At 42.6% G+C, this 20732-nt stretch overlaps 1 protein-coding gene across 3 annotated transcripts in view; it reads right to left on the minus strand.

The window, feature by feature from the left end:
- SAC3A (SAC3/GANP/Nin1/mts3/eIF-3 p25 family) overlaps positions 1 to 20732 on the minus strand; it is an 85624-nt gene that overhangs the window by 9967 nt on the left and 54925 nt on the right. For all 3 annotated transcript variants that reach the window (XM_087371517.1, XM_087371516.1, XM_087371518.1), the window contains 3 exons: positions 14001 to 14495; positions 2344 to 2484; positions 2076 to 2135 (listed from right to left, as the gene is read on the minus strand). In XM_087371517.1, the coding sequence (XP_087227643.1) occupies positions 2076 to 2135; positions 2344 to 2484; positions 14001 to 14495 (696 nt within the window). The remainder of the gene's footprint in view (positions 1 to 2075; positions 2136 to 2343; positions 2485 to 14000; positions 14496 to 20732) is intronic.

Raw genomic sequence — 20732 nt, forward strand, 5'->3', positions numbered from 1 at the left:
ATCAAGAATCCAGCCACGATACAACAAGTATTGTGTCTCATGGCATATGATACTCATTCTTTGAACACTAGGATTAGAGATTTAGAGGATGCCTTACAACAACATCTAACTCAACAATTTGATCAATCAATTCAAAATGGAAGTTAGAGGTAAGTATGCCAACAAGCTTGATGATGCTATTGCTATAGCATTACATTACAAGGATGCAAGAGACAAAGCAGGTGACCCGGAAAAACAACCTTTTAGAGGAATTTAATAAGAAAAGGAAACATGCAACAAACTAGTAATCAAGCAAAGCAAGCTAGGATAACTAAAATCGACTCCCAACTAAGTACTATCATAGGGGTTAAAAAAAGAACATCCCGTATGGTGGTGTGGGCTTGATCAGGATCTTCTTTGACTCCGAGTAGAAAAACAAAAGCAAGAAGAGAAGGATTATGCTTCGAATGCCTTCAACCAAGAGAGCCCGAAAGTTTAGGGGCCCCATATTCACCTAGCGGGATCCTCTCACAAGTCAAAAACTGTTTTATTGTATGTATCTTTTTCAAAAAAACTAAATGATGTACCAATAATAACCTATCAAGACCCCCAACAACGGGATATTCCAAAATGAAATAAGTAAAAAGAAGAAACAAGTGGCCAATCAGAATGTCATTGTGTTGTTTCACTCAGCATTGACACACAATGCTGAGTGAAATAAAAGACTGAAACTTAAAACTAGTCCATCTGACAATGCTCGTAGTGGTAAGAGACATAAGAGATGTGTCATAAGAGACTACGAGACTCAAAAGACTCTTAAATTTTAGTGGCATAAGAAGCAATAGTTATTTATTTTTGTTTTTAGTTTTTCGAGGAGGGGGAATAGACTTAAAAACTATCACAAATTCACAAGACACATATACGTACACGTAGGAAATGTAACCATCATTGATCAGCCTTCATTATAGAAATGTAAATTGCCTTGAGCCATGAGAACTGAGGCCAAAGAAGTTTAACAATACATATTACATCGTCAAGTTTGAAGTATGGATACAACCCAGAGCTGAAATCTCACATGTGATTAAGTTCCTGCTAGGTTGGATGCCCTACCGTTGGCCGGAGAGAGGATTGGGGCACTGGTTGTGACACTCTCTTCTTGGGGGTGCAGTGGTTGGCCTTGGGCTCGGTAATGGCTTGGAAATGGGTAATGCATTGCTTGGCATGCTGTCAGACTGGTCTACTTGTGATTATGCATGCCTACTGAAAGGAACCAAGGTAATAGCACTGGGAGTTGGTCACTAGCACAGCCACGGGTTGGCGTTGTACTAAGTTGCACCTGCGGGTGAGCTCTTGAAGGGAGTCCCTTTGTATCTTTGAGCTAACCAATTTAAATAAATACCACAAGTAGCCCAGTGTTGGGGCCCACAGGTGTCACTCTCTATGTTTCTGAGTAGGGGCATTCTAGCCTCCCTTGTCTTGAATGGTTTCATGTTGCTGTGCAGTGAAGTTCTATGCTTTGAGTTTTGTTTGTGGACAAAGGCAATCCTATAAGTTGGCTGTATTTTCATCTTAGATACATTGCCCTTAGTGTTCTAAGGCCGGTTAAAATAGACAACTCTCTTTTGTGTGCCCCTTACATGTTAAGAGGCATCACCAAAGATCTCTAATGCCCCTTACCAAAAGGGGCACGTTTCGGATCCAACTCTGAATATACTTATACGGCTAGGATGGCAGATGAAAGTTCAACAAAAATGTGGGACCAAATAGTCACGTAGTTAGAATTACGCATTCAAGATTGTGCGGATCTTGCACAGCACAGCCTCATACCCAAAGTTCCCACGGCCGTCTTTGAACCAAGAAAGCTTCAAAAGACATGAAGTACTCTTATATGAATGCACCACAATCAAAAGCGAGATATGTGGTCAGACAATCTCAATAGGTCATTTGTCTATGACTTTCCTATAGCTCGCACATTTTTTATGACTAAAAAAAGTTCGCAATGCCCACAAGCAAAGACCATGCATCTCATCAGCAAGAGTGGAAGACTCACAGCAAGTCTTTGACATGATTGTACCAGATGATCTGATCATACATACCTGATTATACTCTGGTAGGTCTCCTTCCTCTAGTGCCATCCTAGCATGTGTCTCGTACACCTGAAGCAAATGCCCACATCTAAGACCATAAATACAACAAGACCATTCAATAACCAATATTGCCAAAATCCGCTGTGCATTTTGATCCTGCAACATGTATTTATGCATCAAGAAGACAAGCAGAAATACACATGCTTTTTCTGGCAGAGAACATGCTATTTTTCTGCAGAAATAAACCATGGTACTCTGGTAGTCAGAAAGTAAGGACCTGCACTGTGAGCTCATCCCTTATACGCTGTACAGTAAGATCTTGTCGAATTGATTTCAGCTGCTCACATTTGTAGAGATAGTTCTTTTGTGTTGTTTGCACCATGGCTAAAGCTTTTCTTAAAACATCCTCTGGCCTTACCTGTCAGTACAATGGAAACATGTCAGCTTGACTCCCAACCAGACTTGCAAGTCAAAGACTATCATCTAGCAGCTGTAAAATTATTAACTGAAATTTTCTTTCAGAACACATTTAAGCGGAAAACCATATCTTTGTCAGAAATGCCAGATCTTGAGGAAGACATGATAGGAGCCTTCTGCTTAGAAACCACATAGTAAAGACTAATACACCCAGGATACTCTTGCACAAGCAGGCAGATAGGTCAGTAACAGTGGATCAAAGAGCAGGCACGATGATCAAATCAAGAAGCCATTGTAGCCTATTCACATCCAAAATCTCGTGTTCATTTCATTGCCATATCTGCTGGAAGCATCACAGGAGAAGTCCTATGACGTTTTTGAGCCTCAGATAATATTTCCAATCTGCTGAAAGGCAGCTTGATACTCCAAACTAACAATGTGTGCATGATTTGGGGCGTAATGAGTTTATATAGGTCAGTCAATGGGAGAGTACGTGCCCCTGGAGGCCTGTCAGACTGGATTGAGAGCTCGATCCCAGCCAAGCAAGGATGCCCCCTCTCAACGACACTATTTCTGCTTTACATCAATTAGATCACGACTTTCACTAATCGCCTTGCTTGCTGATTTGATGATGCATATACTATTGTACGCAGATGGCAGTCCTCATATCCTCTTCAGTGGTGAGCCTGCAGAGACACCTAGAGGCTCTAGAAATGTTTTGCAAAGAGAACGAACTTGTAGAATCGCGTGGGATAGAATAGATGCATCTTGGAAGAGGAGTGAGAGCACAAGATGAAACCAAAATGTTGTTCACAATATAGATTGTGAGAGAGGTGACTCTCTCTTCTAGAAAGGAGGAGAAGGTAGCACCTTCCCTACATAAGTGGCAATCAGCCCCTACATCAGTGGGACTGGCCTAAATCAAAGGAACCTCCCATGTGGGGGCCTTTGGCTTACATCATCACTTAGGTCACACACTAGACACATCATAGCACTTGATGTGCCTTTACAACACACACAAACACACATGTGACTCCCCTAGATGCACACATGCACCATAGAGCTAGCCCTTGATTACGCTTATCCCAACATACCCCCCCTCAAGGGGTTGCCTCTTGCAATGTCAAGGATACATCTAGTCTCATAGTTTCTCATGCCATCTCATGGTGGTCAAGGATAAATCTATGGCTAGGATCTCATGCTAGCAAGGGTTCCCAAGGGTGAGAGGTTTACAAAAATGGCAGACCCCCCCAAATGGTTCTCTCTCTTGCATGTACAAGGATTAATCATAGGCCTTTGTGTGGACCTAGTTTCCCATGCCTACAAGAGGTACCATGGGATCAACACACATCACATGGTGTCACAAGGGCGTGAAATTCTAAGTACTTTAATGTACTACAAGACCGTGACAACTTTGGTTTTAAAAGTCCAAGCGTGGGCTTAATAATGTGTAATTAAACGCGGCATGGTGCCTAGCACATAAGAGTAATTAATCCCTAGGCCCAAAGGCATTTCAAGGAATTAAAAGAGTGGTTGTTGGGAAATGATGATGTGGCATTTTTAATGGGCCCCCTAGAGGGCCATGTACCTTCAGTGACCCCCCTAGAGTTCCAGGTGGCTCTAGTGCCTTCTACATGCTCCTTTGCCATTCCTAGACCTTCCTAGGCCTTCTAAAGTTCACATGCGTGGTTTTCTCTCTCATCTTCTCCCTTTGTTGAAATTTTGAACTGGTTTTTCAGCCTCGTTCAGCTGAATTCCGTTTTTCTTCATAACTCCTCACCCGTTTGGATTCCTCGACTTCCGTTTGGGCCAATGGCTTCCCCTTTGCCTCCCCTTTGTAGTGATATGCTTTTCCCTCCGTGCGTTTGGTAGAACGGGTAGAGCTGAGCACTTCTTTTGCTGGTCGAATTTGCAAAAGTGGCTTTTTCTGAACCTTTTTGCTTCTACCGCCTCTTGGGCCTCTCCTCTTGCAAAGCTACAGCTTTCTGTTGAATTTCGAGTGGTCTCCCGCCCTAGTTGACTGGTTTTTCTCAGTTTTGGAGGACTTTCCGGCGATGAAACTTCTCCAAAACCTTCTCAATGCATTCCACTCTGAAGCACGCTTCTTTTGAGCCCAAGAACTCCCACTTCTTCGCGACAGAAGTGCTTCTTTTCGCATTTTTCAGTGGAATTCTTGCTGGTCGGCTCTTGTAAATGCTCTTTCTTCATGCCTTTGCACTCCTCTTTGGCTGAGAATGCAATTGGGCATTGGCTACTATGTCCTCTTGGTGATTGAGGACTTGGTTCGAGTTTTCAGGGCTTGGTGAGTTGTGATTTTGCTACTGCAATTTCTTTTTGCCATAAGCTATTGGTTGGCCTTGTGTGCCGCCTCTTTCTTGTGGTAGGCCTGGAGCTTCATGACAGAGACTAACGCAACAGGATAAGTACGCCTCTGATGGTGGGGATTCCTCGTTGGTGTCATGGAAAGCCAGACAATGCGTGACGTGACGCTAGCCGTGAACAGAAGCTTCGAGACGAATTCACGACGGAACCCGTGACGGTGTGAGCAAGCTGCATAGGTGTCGTGAAGCCACGGGCGTCCGACAGAGCTGCGTAGGAAAGCTTCATGGCGGATAGGTGTCGTGAAGCTACGGGCATCTGACAGAATTAAGCAGCGACGTCACCACTTTGTGAGGCAGACAGACGAACAAACGGACCTTCACGCAAAGAAGCAGAAGGTTTCCGCGACGCACGATGCCAACCTTGAAATCTTAGGCTGACGTGGCGCTGCACTCTTGATATGGCCCATAGGATACAGAGATCACGGAGACCAACCCCCCGCCATAGCAAGAGATCACCCAACAAACACAAATACGAGACATCTTTACATCCCACCAGAGAGCCACCATGGCACCTGAATATGTATTATGAGTACTAGTTTTAAGTAGTTAAGTTTTTGACATTATAAGCATAGCACTTCGCAAGGGCCTTAGCGAGCCCTCTACCTCAGCCCACACATAGTTACCAGCCAAAACGGAAACGAAAGAAACGTATTTTCCGACCCCCGCCAAAACGGAAACGGAAGAAACGGCAATATGATACAATTTATGTATACAAATTTATTTTTTATACATAATATAATTATCAATAGAGTGCAAATCATACATAATACAATTATCTATATTTGAAGCTTCAAGCATCAATGCATCATTGATGCCTCTATAATTCTAAATTCTTGAATGATGCTTCAATAATCTAAAATCAACATGTATCATGACTAACAAGTTTGGCATTACAAGAATCTCAAATTTAGAAGTTTGAAGTACTTTAAACTTAGCACACAAGTTGAAACTTGAAACTTGAAACTTGAAAGCATCCAATGTCCAGACTCCATAGATGATCATGATTCATGATCCACAAATTTCATGATCATGACTCATGAGTCATGCAAGACTCAAAATAAAAGCACCCATGGATGATATAAAAAAAAGCAGCTGCCACCTGGCACCAAGGTCCAAAGTATACTCAATAGTAAATACTGTATCTACTATCATAAAAAAGAAAATAACATAGTCTAGGAATCAAGATGCATCATGGTGCAGCCTGCAAGCTGCATGCATTATGCATCTGAAGTGTCATGGCTAGGAGTAGGCTAGCACTGTAGTCTGTACAGTCGTAGTCAAGTGACAAGGACCAGGGTACATCACTATTGATCATCTGCATCATCCATGGACTCCTCGTCATCGTCATCCTCTGCCTCCTCAGATGAGCTTGAGGCATCTGTGTCACTATCTGAAGAAGAATCATCAACATCACGATCAGGACCATCGCGTGCGACTGAAGTACTAGCACCATCTCCAGATGGTTGAGTGTATGATCGTGTGTGGTGTGCTGGTGCTGACAGCTCCTCATACAACATGGTGTATATGTCCAACTCCTCCCGTGGGATATCTGGTATGGCCTTCATCTTCTCCACGTCCACCTTGTCTACCTTCACTTGGCGAGGTTCAGGGCAGCCGGCGGCAAACTCAAGGAGACGGAGGTTGCAATGACAAAACACCAACTGCTCCAAGTGATCCGTGCTCAATCCGTTCGTCTTCTTTATGTGAAAGAGGGCCCAAGTGCTCCAGTTCCTCTCACAAGGACCGAAACTACAGTCTTGTAAGAGGACACGTATAGCAAGGCGTTTCTGCCATAAGCCAATTAAGCAGGGATAAGTATCAGGAACTTGATAACTTTAAACATATTTGTAGTAGATAAAACTTCATATTACTTAACGACTAAGCTCTAACTAGTGGCGTTGTAACTTGTCTCTTACCAAAGTGGGAGTACAGTTGCCATATTTCTCCCACCAGGAGACAGGCTGCAACTGTGTCTCTCGAAGCCTAGCCGTAGGTCGACCAAAGGAGAGGCTGTGATTGCGGAACAATAGAAGTTCATCCTCCATTCTTCGTTGCATCTCCAAGTCACCACCGTCCAATTTTGTAGATATTGTTGCATCCCCTCCTCCAACTTGTCATTCTCCTATTGCTCTTGATTGCGCCAGAGGGGATGCAAGACATGTGCCACCGCATGGATTGGGCGGTGGAACCAATTCCACCGCTTATTCCGTATAGCACAGATGGACTCAACCCTAAATCATGCCACAAGAAATTGGAATGCATTGTGCATGCAAAATTCATAGACTATAGATAATAGTACATACATAATATTGTTGGAGATAAGTGCACACTAAGTGTACTATTTCCCTAGTCTACATTTGTCTAGTCTAGTCTAGTCTAGTCTTGTGTCTTGAGTGTGTGCCATGTGGCACCTCTACAATTATCCCATAAGCACTCTTGCTTTATGTCTTGTACTTTGGCCCATATATTCATGGGTCACATCATTGCAATCTATCTATCTAGCTTGTGTCTTGTCTACACTCTTCTCAAGGTACTTCTTTGTCTTTCAATCTTGCTCTTATTTTACTTCTAGTTTTCTAGTTTCTAGTTCTTGCTTTTATATTCCTACATGGTATCAGAGCCATGTAGATCCCTCTTCTCTCCCCTCAATCTGCTGTAGCCATAGCCGCCTCTTCTCAGATTTCTGCCCCGCTCAGCTGGTCGCCATCTCCATCTTCTGCCCGTCTTCTCCACGCTGCTGCCGTTCCTGTTCAGGTTGCCGCTGCAGATCTGCCCACCTCTTTCTGCCCCGCCATCTCTCTGCCAGATCTGCGCCACCACATCACGCCACCGCTTCTCTCTGCCAGATCTGCGCGCCAGATCTGCACGCCATTGCGCTGCCAGATCTGCTGCGCAGTTCCGCTCTCTGTCAGATCTGCGCGCCAGATCTGCTCTTGTCCCTGCTGTAGCTCCCGCTCCTGCTGTCGCTCCTGCACCTGCATCAACGAACAAACAATTCGAAGTACAACCAAGACTGTCCGTACAGTCCGTACGACTGTACGGAATCCGTACCTGCACGTTTGTATCTGCAACAGGCTGCACCTCTCCAAGCTGCTGTTCGTGATCTGCGCCATCTTCTCCTTTGATGCTCAAAGTCTTGCCGCTGCGAACCACGACTTTTTGAAGCTGCTGCCCGTACCTACAAGGTACTGTGCATTGTCTCTTTCAGTTTGCTGAGCAGTCTTTTTTTGTTATCCTCATCTCTGCAAACTGCTGGTTCCTCCTGCTTCGATGGGCTGTCACATGCTATGGCCTTGACAAAGTGGTGAGAGAGCCGGCTTCTTGGATCTCTTCTTTCATTTATTTCTGCAACATTGTAAGAGAATAGACACTGCCCTTGCATCTTAGCAAGAGGTAAGACCTTCCCACATGGCCTCTTCCTCTCATTCTCTCATGTCTATCGACAAATTCAATGGGTCCAACTTTCATACTTGGCAAATCAAAATCAAGTGCCATCTTATGAAAGAAGGTCTTTGGGACATTGTTCACCGTGCTGCTCCCGAAGATCCCGACATTGAGCAAGTTGTCACTGCCAAGAACGACAAAGCCTATGCTATCATCTTGCTCGGTCTTGGAGATGATTACATTCATCACATCTCCGACATACAGTCTGCTCCTCAAGCATGGATCACTTTGGATACCCTTTTTGGACCCCGATCTAAAAACTCTAAGATTGCACTTATGATCTCATTCTTTGATCTACATATGCAGGAAGGAGCTACTATAGCCTCTCATGTCAATTATCTTCGCAGTCTTATGGTTCAGCTTGCATCAGTAAAGTCTCCCATCTCCGAAGATATTGCTATTGCTATGCTTCTCAAAAGCTTACCTGACACCTATGCTACTCTTGTCACTACCTTCAAGTATCACAATAATCCTTCTCTTGAAGGTATCATCAATGCTCTCCAAGAGGAAGAAAGAACTCAACAACGAAAGGTAACTGACACTGCATTTTTAGCAAAGAAAGGAAGTTCTAAGGTAAGAAAGCCTTGCACCCATTGTGGCAAAACTAATCATATGGAGAAGGACTGTTTCAAGGCTCATCCATGCACCATTTGTCGCCGTGATAATCACCGGGAGAGGGACTGCTACTCCAAACCCTCTACATCAGCCCCTGCATCCACCTCAACCCATGTTGCTACAACATCTCCATCAGCAGATCCTGCTGTTCCTTCCTCATATGATGAGAAGTGGGCTTTCTTATTACTTCATATTTCTTGACCACCGATGATGTAGGTCAAAGGGTTCTAGTGTCTTGGTCTTTCTGTTTGTCTACAGTCAGTCTTCTGTCTATCTAGTTTTGTCTGTCTGTCTATTTGTCTATCAATCCAACTGTGTTTTGTTTTAGATCCATCTTGTCCCTACCCTTGTGGACCCATATGAGGATATCACTTGAGGAGGGGTGTCTCAGGATCTTTGTTTGTCATGTCTTCTGTCTTGTCTCTCAGTCTATCAGTCTTTATGTCTGTCTTCTAGTCTTGTCTTTCTGTCTTACTCCTAGTGTCCACTTAAGGAGGGTGTTGGAGATAAGTGCACACTAAGTGTACTATTTCCCTAGTCTACATTTGTCTAGTCTAGTCTAGTCTAGTCTTGTGTCTTGAGTGTGTGCCATGTGGCACCTCTACAATTATCCCATAAGCACTCTTGCTTTATGTCTTGTACTTTGGCCCATATATTCATGGGTCACATCATTGCAATCTATCTATCTAGCTTGTGTCTTGTCTACACTCTTCTCAAGGTACTTCTTTGTCTTTCAATCTTGCTCTTATTTTACTTCTAGTTTTCTAGTTTCTAGTTCTTGCTTTTATATTCCTACAAATATATATCTGAAAATTCCAGGCTTCATGATAACAAATTACAGTTTAGTAACTGCAATAATTTTACATATTACAAAAGTAAAAAGTCTTACTTACCAGACGATAGGGAAGTGTTTCTATTAAGGGCCTCTCCAATCTTGTCCATAAACTCGTACAAGAGCCCTAATGTGCTTCCCTCCATGTCTGCAATGCGAAGCACCGTGTAGATAGGATTAATCGATTTGATTAATGCCTCCGCCTGATTCCACCAAGACTCATCCATGATCATGCGAAAAAATTTGATAGACTTTGCTTGGCCTCTATCATCCCAATCTCCCCACTCTAGAGACACAACCGTGCGCAACAAGCCCTGGCGCACTCGCACAAGCCTCTCCACCACTATGAACATGTAAGCAAACCTTATGGCTGGAGGTTTCAATAGCTCTAGGTCACTGTAAGCCCGATAGATGCTGACGACTTTGGGTCTCTTCGTGACAAATTTCACGATACTGCGGGCTGTGGAGAAGATGGCATCAATCCAAGGTATCTTCCCTAGGTCATCGATCAAAAGATCAAGGCAATGTGAGGCACAAGGTGTCCACACAATCTTAAGGAACTCATCTTCTAACATGGCACCCATTGACACACAATTGCTGTAATTATCTGTCACCACCTGTACCCTATGCTCAACACCTCTCTCCTTAATGGCTGCCCATAAATGCTCCCAAATATACAACCCTGTAATAAATGTACCTGCAGTGGAAGCGTCTATGGCTCTCAAGAATATGGTTCCCTTGCAAGAAGACACTAAAATATTGTACACATTCCTCCTGCGTGCATCTGACCATCCATCGCATAAGAGTGTGCATCCATATTTTTTCCAAGTCTCTTTCAAGGGCTTCATTCGGTCTTCCACACATTCCCTCTCTCTTCTTAGCTCTCTTGTCCGCAAGGCCTCATATATAGGCCCTTCCCATTCATACCCAATGCGGGTTACGGCTCTCATGGCCTTCCTCCATCGTGTAGTCTTGGCCACATGAAAGGGTATTGCACACTGTACGAAGAGCTTTGTGAGCTCACTGGTGGCCTCCTTCACTGCTTGCTTTTGCAAGCGTGCTTGAATGCTAGACCTTTGCAGTGATCCTCTTTTTCCCGCACTAGCATCCACACTAATTGATCCATGTGGCAAGGGTGTTCTTGTAGCACTAGGACCCGCGCTCGATGTAGTTGATGCCCCTCTACTTCTCTTTGCAGAACCCAATGTGCTGGCATCATCCAATGGCTCAGTGTCAGCATCCTCTTCTTCATCTTGCAGCCCTTGCCCTCCACTTTTTGCAACCAAGGCTGCCATACGCACATGCTTCCATTCTGTTAGGCCACCTTTCACTGGAGTAGGCACGAACTCACAAGGTCCTACATCCTTGTTGGGAGCACCTGCTAGATGGTCTTTCACCCGTGTGGCAGACCCTGTTTTGCTTATGCCACAATAGTTACATCTCCACTTCTTGGAGCCACCGCCTCCTTTATAACTATCCAAGAGGAAGAAATGGACCCAATAAGCATCTCTCGGCATTGAGGAGGATGGAGAGGTGAGAAGGGAGAGGTAGCAGGAGGATGGAGAGCTCAGAGGTAAAAGAGGATGGAGAGGTGGAAGGAGCCTGGAGGATCAGAGGTAGAAGTAAACGAGGATGGAGAGGTTATAGGTACTTGTAGACTTTTAAATTTAATTATTATAGATTAAAGAATGGTTTTTTCTAAAACCATCCACTCATCCACATCTATGAAGTTTAAGTTCAAACAAATTCAAAAGCTCAATTTGTAGTTTTTCATGCTTTATTTCGTAATGCTTTTTGAAAAATACGACCCGAGTACCTAAGCTACACTTATACCACAAACGAGGACACCGATATACCAATAGGTGACAAAAAGCCACGAAACCCTACACAACCATGCCACCAGCCAGCCACCTCCACAAGATCCATGAACATCAAACAATAGTTGGACCCCTTGAGAGGAGTGATTAAAGAGAGGATGGAGAGAAGAAGGATGGAGGGATGAAGAGCAGGCTGCCAAGCTGCAGCTTGCAGGATGGAGAAGATGGAGAGAAGGATGAAGAGAATGGAGAGAGAAGGATGGAGGTCCGAAGAAAACGGGATGGAGAGTCCAAGAGCAAAGGATGAAGGGATGGAGAGAGCTTAGAGAAGGTGGAGAGAGCAACAAGGATGCACAGAAGGAGTGCAATGGGCACGAGGCGGCGAAAAAAGAAGACAAGCGGCGAAATCGCAATTTTGGGAGTCTAGGTCAAAAACAGGTTTTACGAAAAGAAATGCCGTTTCCATTTCCTACCAAGAAACGGCCGTTTCTGGCAATGATGAACCCACAGTGGCTTGTATGAGGTACCTTTTGATTGTACTTTGTCTTGTGTGCCCGCGAGGCCTCCCAAAGACATTAATACATCACTTTTTTTCCTTTCTTCCTTTCCATTTGTCTCTATCTAAATATGTGTAAGTGTCCATGTGCACACATACGAACTTGCACGTGCGCACACGCACACCTACATATGCCATGCACACATCAATAGCACGGGACAAAATGAGTATATTCCATGTTAAAGGATTTCAGTAGCTCAAACAAAATAAATCCTCCATTAGTTAGTGAGGGAAAACCAACAAAGTAGATCAAACAAAAATACTTATACCTAGATGAATCCAGGAACATTCCCAAACTCATCCTCTAAAAACACAACATGGTGCAGTTTCAATCTCATGATAGTCACTCACAAGGTTGAAAACCATAAACTCCATCATGCATAGCAGGGACTAGCTACTATGACATCCCCACTGACGTCATCAGTGCCCAACAGTGGGTGTAGACCATAGTATAAAAATATGCTCTCACACATACAAATCCACACACCCACACATACTTGAGCATCCATTTATACAAACTCTTCGTACTGAGTTTCTGTCGGCACTCCGGAGGTGAAGGGCAGACTCAGCCATGATGAAGGCTAGCACTAAAGGAGAAGGCTAATCAAAAGGTAGTCCAAAATCTCTTCATTCAAGCTACAATTGCTTGTCTCTTCATTCAAGCTACAATTGCTTGTGAAGTCTAAACATTTAGTCTCTCCCCAACGAGCATCTAAATCTATATCTAGCCGATAGGGCAACGCACCATTTAAGATAGAAAAAATTATCACAATACCAGCAGGCCGCAACTTGGACGAAAACTTCACAAGGTGAAATTTGCATGTCCGCTAATACAGGTGAAGCATATACCTAGATGAATCCAGGAACATTCCCAAACTCATCCTCTAAAAACACAACATGGTGCAATTTCAATCTCATGATAGTCACTCACAAGGTTACAAACCATAAACTCCATCATGCATAGCAGGGACTAGCTACTATGACATCTCCACTGATGTCATCAGCGCCCAAATGTGGGTATAGACCATAGTATAAAAATATGCTCTCACACATACAAATCCACACACCCACACATACTTGAGCATCCATTTATACAAAGTCTTCGTACTGAGTTTCTATCGGCACTCCGAAGGTGAACGGCAGACTCAGCCATGATGAAGGCTAGCACTAAAGGAGAAGGCTAATCAAAAGGTAGTCCAAAATCTCTTCATTCAAGCTACAATTGCTTGTGAAGTGTAAACATTTTCATTTTAGTCTCTCCCCAACGAGCATCTAAATCTATATCTAGCTGATAGGGCAACGCACCATTTAAGATAGAAAGAATTATCACAATACCAGCAGGCCGCAACTTGGACGAAAACTTCACAAGGTGAAAGTTGCATGTCCGCTAATACGGCAGAAGCATATACCTAGATGAATCCAGGAACATTCCCAAACTCATCCTCTAAAAACACAACATGGTTCAGTTTCAATCTCGTGATAGTCACTCACAAGGTTGAAAACCATAAACTCCATCATGCATAGCAGGGACTAGCTACTATGACATCCCCACTGACGTCATCAGCGCCCAACAGTGGGTGTAGACCATAGTATAAAAATATGCTCTCACACATACAAATCCACACACCCACACATACTTGAGCATCCATTTATAACAAGTTTATATAAGTCCAGCACCAGGCATAATCAAGTCAATATGTATAAAGCAAGTACTACACAGAAATGTCAACAGGCATAATCAAGTCAATATGTATAAAGCAACTACCAGACAGAAACGTCAAGCATGTCCAGTTTCCAAAAAAAAGGGCATGAACAGCACCTACCAAAGGGGAGACAGAAAGAGAGGAGAAAATGAATGGTTTACAACAGTACCGTGTTTGGATCTGGACCTGATGTCAACCGCAGGTACTTTTTCTCGATTTCTTGGCAAGTTCCTTTCACAGTTAACGCATCCCAGTTAATGTCCTCTACAGCCCCGCCAATCACATCTCCATAACTCTTTGCCAAAAGCAACGCCGTTGCTCTCCTTGCACTTGCACTCCCTCCGATGCCTACTCTTCCTTTCGTCAACCCCTTATTGCCTGTATTTATGTCCTTGCTCTTATCAAATCGTTTCGTCCTACTCTGTCTTTTGATTTTTTCCTCTGGAGTTTCAACAGCCCCTAGTTTTCCCAGATAAACTCCACCTCCCACTAAATCCTCATCTTCACTACCCCCAGAAGTGTTGTTCCCCTCTTGTGATTCTCCAGGAGTTTCCTTCCGTGCTTTCTTTGCAACCCTTTTAGACTGATTTGCATTTAATAGCTGGTGCTGTAGCAAAAGCTTGTTCCAAATTCCATCTTGCTTGTCCCGTTTCAAAGAAGAGACCTGAACAAGATAATAAGATAATAAATTGAGCAACCATTCAATACGTACTGAGACCATATGCAAAAATTACAACTCAGCATCTACAAGAATAATTCATATATTACCAAGCACAATTTCAAATTGGATACCGAACCATTGAAACTTAAAAGCTCAAAGCAGTATATAAATTTGCAGCAGTAGTAACACATCCACATCTGAGATACAAGAAGCACCCTTTCACATTTCGGCCTCTCAAAATATCAAAACACCTCCTTCTAAATACACCAAAAGTAAAGCCTTGCTGTAATTCAGATGTATCAATGAAAATTGACAAGACATCCGAAGAATATACGGAGGCACTTTAAAGTCTTTAAACATTCAGCAAAATTAATATACCTAAATGAATCCAGGAACATTCCCAAACTCATCCTCTAAAAACAACATAGTGCAGTTTCAATCTCATGATAGTCACTCACAAGGTTGAAAACCATAAACTCCATCATGCATAGCAAGGACTAGCTACTATGACATCCCCACTGACGTCATCAGCGCCCAACAGTGGATGTAGACCATAGTATAAAAATATGCTCTCACACATACAAATCCACACACCCACACATACTTGAGCATCCATTTATACAAAGTCTTCATGCTGAGTTTCTGTCGGCACTCCGGAGGTGAAGGGCAGACTCAGCCATGACGAAGGCTAGCACTACAGGAGAAGGCTAATCAAAAGGTAGTCCAAAATCTCTTCATTCAAGCTACAACTTCTTGTGAAGTCTAAACGTTTTCATTTTAGTCTCTCCCCAACGAGAATGTAAATCTAAATCTAGCTGATAGGGCAACGCAGCATTTAAGATAGAAAGAATTATCACAATACCAGCAGGCCGCAACTTGGACGAAAACTTCACAAGGTGAAATTTGCATGTCCGCTAATACGAAATTCAGCAAAATTAAGTTTCATTTCTTCTTAGCAAAAGATGTGCATTTAGACTAACCCAAGAATTTTCGAGTATTAAGAACTCTAATAAGAAACTTCAAAGGTGAAGGCCACATGTATTTATCAATGAGGTAGACAACTTTTTCCCTTTTCCTTTTTTCTACAACACAATTGAGAAGATGGTCTCATCCATATTCTGACAGGCTTTTTTTTCCCAAAGAAGTATTCTTATAGTTTTTTTAGGAAAGCAGGTTTACAATTTTGCTGATTCTAATGAGAAAGTTCTCTTCTTACACCATCTCAGAGTTCAAGGTCAACACCCGTCAAATCTAGTTTTATGATCAGATTTTTGAAAACTCTTGAGAGATCTAGATTACGACATAAATTGAGAGACCTAGATTACGACATAAATTGAGAGATCAAGTTCAGCATTTGGGCATTGAGGCTTGTAAAAGCAACAGAAGGTTGCGTAAGTGGGCAAGAGAAACAGACGCTCGTACTAGTGAGCTCCGTGACAGGAGAATATCCAACCACGGAATACATTGTGTAAACAATGTAGCTCATTGAGACACCGGAAATTGAGGCACCAAAAGACACAAAGCTACAAAGTTCCAGACAAGAGACCGAGTATTTTAGACCTCACACGGCTTCGATTTGGCAGATCCATCTCCTTTATATTCTCTCATTCTTGTAATAGCAAAACACTGCATTTTGTAAACCACTACGGTTGTCTTCTCTGTTCCAACATCTTTTTTAAAGGCTTAGATAGGGGAAGGGAATTCGAAGGGAAGGAAAGGGCATTGGAGTGACCAGGCTGCTGCTCATCGCAAACTGAAATACACAAATGAATACCGACTATGCAAAGCACAGAATTACTAAGAAGTTGGCTCAGATGGGCGGAGAGGTAGCAATGTTCCATCGCCAGTCTACTAACCCAGCACTCCAGAAAGCAGAAACCTCAACATGAAGCTCTTCCATAACCATTAATTCCTATGCAATCTTGGCAACATGTCAACACTGGGAACTATTCAAAACTCCTGCTTTTGGTATGCAATAAAACCAACTTTTACACTACGTATCAATGCAGGCATCTTTCTGACATTAGAGCTAAAGGCAAGTTGTTTGAGGACATAATGGGAGGAACCAAGGCATCAAGGAAAACGGATAGGATGGAAGAACAAGTGCAACAAGTGCCCCAAGGACCATATCATAGAAAACATTATGATAACACAAAGCAAGAAAAGAGAGCCCAGATGAGAGGCAAGACCAAGAAGCTCACTAAAATGGAGAAGCCTTGGCCTCCATGTCCCTTACGTAGAAAGGAAAGTATGAGTAGATATTATGAAGAATACCCATGAGGAACCCCACATCCAAGCTAGTGAGGACTAAAGATAGCTGACCATTCAATGCCTTCCCTCTTCAATTTTGTTGAATCATACATCTGCTTGCAAATATCATAATTATGTGCTAATCTTAAATGGGTGGCTATTAGCACATAATTATTGTTTTTGCAAGCAAATGTATGAGTAAACAAAATTGAAGAGAGCGAAGGCATTGAGTAGACAAAATAGGAAAAATAAATACCTTTTGAAAATCTACACATCAAAGTGAGGCCCTCCAAGATCAATTAATGCAACAAGAGCTAGGAACATAGGTATATTTGCATGGTTTCTCCATGCAAAATAAGGGATGAACATTACATATCTAGATGAATCCAGGAACATGCCCAAACTCATCCTCTAAAAACACAACAATAGCACAGTTCCAATCTCATGATAGTCACTCATAAGGTTGTAAAACATAAACTCCATCACGCATAGCACGGACTAGCTACTATGACATCTCCACTGACATCATCGATGCCCAACACTTGGTGTAGACCATAGTATAAAAATATGCTCTCACATACAAATCCACACACCCACACATACTTGAGCATCCATTTATACTAAGGTCTTCGTATCAAGTTTCTTTTGGCACTCCGAAGTTGAAGGGCAGACTCAGCCGTGACAAAGGCTAGCACTAAAGGAGAAGGCTAATCAAAAAGTGATCCAGATTCTCTCCATTTAATCTACAACTGCTCATGAAGACTATACAATTTTGTTTTAATCTCAATCTAGGTGATAGGGCAACACACCACTTCAGATAGAAAGAATTTATCGCAAAATCAGCAAGAAAACTTCACAAGGTGAAATTTTCAAGTCTGCTAATACTATATCTAGATGAGCATTGTTCAGCCTTTCGTTGCTGCACTTTCAGCTTTGCACTCTCTAACTTTAAGAGAGCCTCTATCTAGTGATTGGCATTTTCATATTGCAATGATTAAGTTTCTTTGCATGTACACTTGGTGCAACCATGTGTGGCAAGACACAATCTAGTAGGCCTCCTCATGTGCTGGATTCTTTCCAAAGCTCGCTGGACCTCTGTTTTGGAAATATCAAGCTAAGCCCTCCAGCTTAAACACAAGGGGAAAATCTCTCAACGCACATACCTAAGTCTTTTCCAATGAAAAACTTAGCCTCTCTATATCAGTAAGCACTCTATCCTTAGAGCCTAAATATCAAGTGTTATTGGCAGATGAAGCTATCAAAGCAAGACTAGCTCCAAAGATTTGCCCAAGATTTCCATATAGTGTCTTTGGTTGCAAAGTGGACACAGCCATTCAGCCACAGTTATGGCCAGGACCCTCTTCATGTCATTACCTTTTTTCAGATCCAAACTATTTCAAGTCCCTTTCATTCAAGAATCCCATGCCGCCCCGCCCCCCCCCTACCCCAAAAAAGGAATTTATGAAAGAAAAAAGGCAGGTTTGAAGGACTTCCTTATTTCATTTCTTAAATAATATTCTTAAGACAAGGTTCCAAAGGATAAGGATTTATGCTACTACAAGTTCCTCCACAATGTTTTTATTTTTACTAAGGTATATAGGTGTCAAATACTTGGAAGTCTCTACAAAAACCTATTCTTCTTGTACAAACCCCTAAAGTTTTTATATTATTGATGACTATGTCCATAATTGGCTGCTTCGTGCATGTTCTAATTAATGTTAGACTTATAAGATAAGTTTATAACTAGATGAATCCAAGAACATTCCCAAACTCATCCTCTAAAAACAACATTCCCAAACTCATCCTCTACAAAAACAACATAGTGCAATTTCAATCTCATGATAGTCACTCACAAGTTTGAAAACCATAAACTCCATCTTAGAAGTTTGAAGTACTTTAAACTTAGCACACAAGTTGAAACTTGAAAGCATCCAATGTCCAGACTCCATAGATGATCATGATTCATGATCCACAAATTTCATGATCATGACTCATGAGTCATGCAAGACTCAAAATAAAAGCACCCATGGATGATATTAAAAAAAGCAGCTGCCACCTGGCACCAAGGTCCAAAGTATACTCAGTAGTAAGTACTGTATCTACTATCATAAAAAAAGAAATAACATAGTTTAGGAATCAAGATGCATCATGCTGCAGCCTGCAAGTTGCATGCATGATGCATCTAAAGTGTCATGACTAGGAGTAGGCTAGCACTGTAGTCTGTACAGTCGTAGTTAAGTGACAAGGACCAAGGTACATCACTATTGATCATCTGCATCATCCATGGACTCCTCGTCATCGTCATCCTCTGCCTCCTCAGATGAGCTTGAGGCATCTGTGTCACTGTCTGAAGAAGAATCATCAACATCAGGATCAGGACCATCGGGTGCAATTGAAGTACTAGCACCATCTCCAGATGGTTGAGTGTATGATCGTGTGTGGCCTGCTGGTGCTGAGAGCTCCTCATACAACATGGTGTATATGTCTAGCTCCTCTCCTGGGATTTCTGGTATGGCCTTCATCTTCTCCACGTCCACCTTGTCTACCTTCACTTGGCGAGGTTCGGGGCAGCTGGCGGCGAACTCAATGAGATGAAGGTTGCAATGACAAAACACCAACCGCTCCAACTGAGCCGTGCTCAATTTGTTCCTCTTCTTTGTGTGAAAGAGGGCCCAAGTGCTCCAGTTCCTCTCACAAGGAACCGGAACTGCAGTCCTGTGAGAGAACACGTATAGCAAGGCGTTTCTGCCATAAGCCAATTAAGCAGAGATAAGTATCAGGAACTTGATAACTTTAAACATATTTGTAGTAGATAAAACTTCAAATTACTTAACGACTAAGTTCTAACTAGTAGCGTTGTAACTTGTCTCTTACCAAAGTAGGAGTACAGTTGCGTGTGAGACCCAACACGTAAGAAGTAGACTGATCCCCCCTCCACCACAATACTGCAAAGAGCAAGTCCTACTATCCAACACCTCCCGTGTGAGTGACTTCTCAGTCAGCTTGCGGCCGACAAGGGTAGACCATCACTCATCACCCCCCCTTACTCTGAACTGGGTGATCAATACCATCATACCAAAGTTAAAAACCATACAATCATTTTTGGGAGACAACTCAAGGCAGAGTACCTCTTATTGACTCTCATTTTAGAGGGACAACTCAAGGCTGAGAACCTTTATTGACTTAACACAAAAACACATAGCATAGAGGGCCTAAAAAGCCCAAGAATCCCAATCATAATGGTGCAGGATGGCTGTCTTTCCATGAATTGAGGTCTCTCGAGCACTAAAAACAGCCAAGACCTGATAAGATAGAGATATGTCTTCAATTGTACCAAGAGAAGATGAAAACCAGGAAAGCCCTAATTTCTAAAATTTAGGGTTTGCAAGAATAGGGTTTTCTACTGTAGGTAAGAAAAACCAATATATGCCATGAAAGAACAGCGAAGGACAACTCCAAATGCCCTCAAAACAGGTTGAATTCCAAAGCAACTTTGGAGCAGCTGAACTGAAACCCTAAAATCTGTCATTCTTCGAAATCTGAATAGTCGACCTGTTGCAGTGCTCCTGTAGGCAGTTGGTTGAAGGGCTGAGAGGCTCAAAATGCAAACCTTAATGAAAAAGCAGCAAGAATATGCCCTGAAGTTCATCCTCCATTCTTCGTTGCATCTCCAAGTCACCACCCGTCCAATTTTGTAGATACTGTTGCATCCCTCCTCCAACTCGTCATTCTCATATTGCTCTTGACTGCACCAGAGGGGATGCAATACATGTGCCACCGCATGGATTGGGCGGTGGAACCAATTCCACCGCTTATTCCGTATAGCACGGATGGACTCAACCCTAAATCATGCCACAAGAAATTGGAATGCATTATGCATGCAAAATTCATAGACTATAGATAATAGTACAAACAATATATATATCTGAAAATTCCACGCTTCATGATAACAAATTGCAATTTAGTAACTGTAATAATTATACATATTAC

The sequence above is a fragment of the Dipteris shenzhenensis genome, chromosome 33, assembly GCF_047967505.1.
Source record: "Dipteris shenzhenensis isolate YYH24624 ecotype China chromosome 33, Dip_SZ_1.0, whole genome shotgun sequence".
Lineage (NCBI taxonomy): Eukaryota > Viridiplantae > Streptophyta > Polypodiopsida > Gleicheniales > Dipteridaceae > Dipteris > Dipteris shenzhenensis.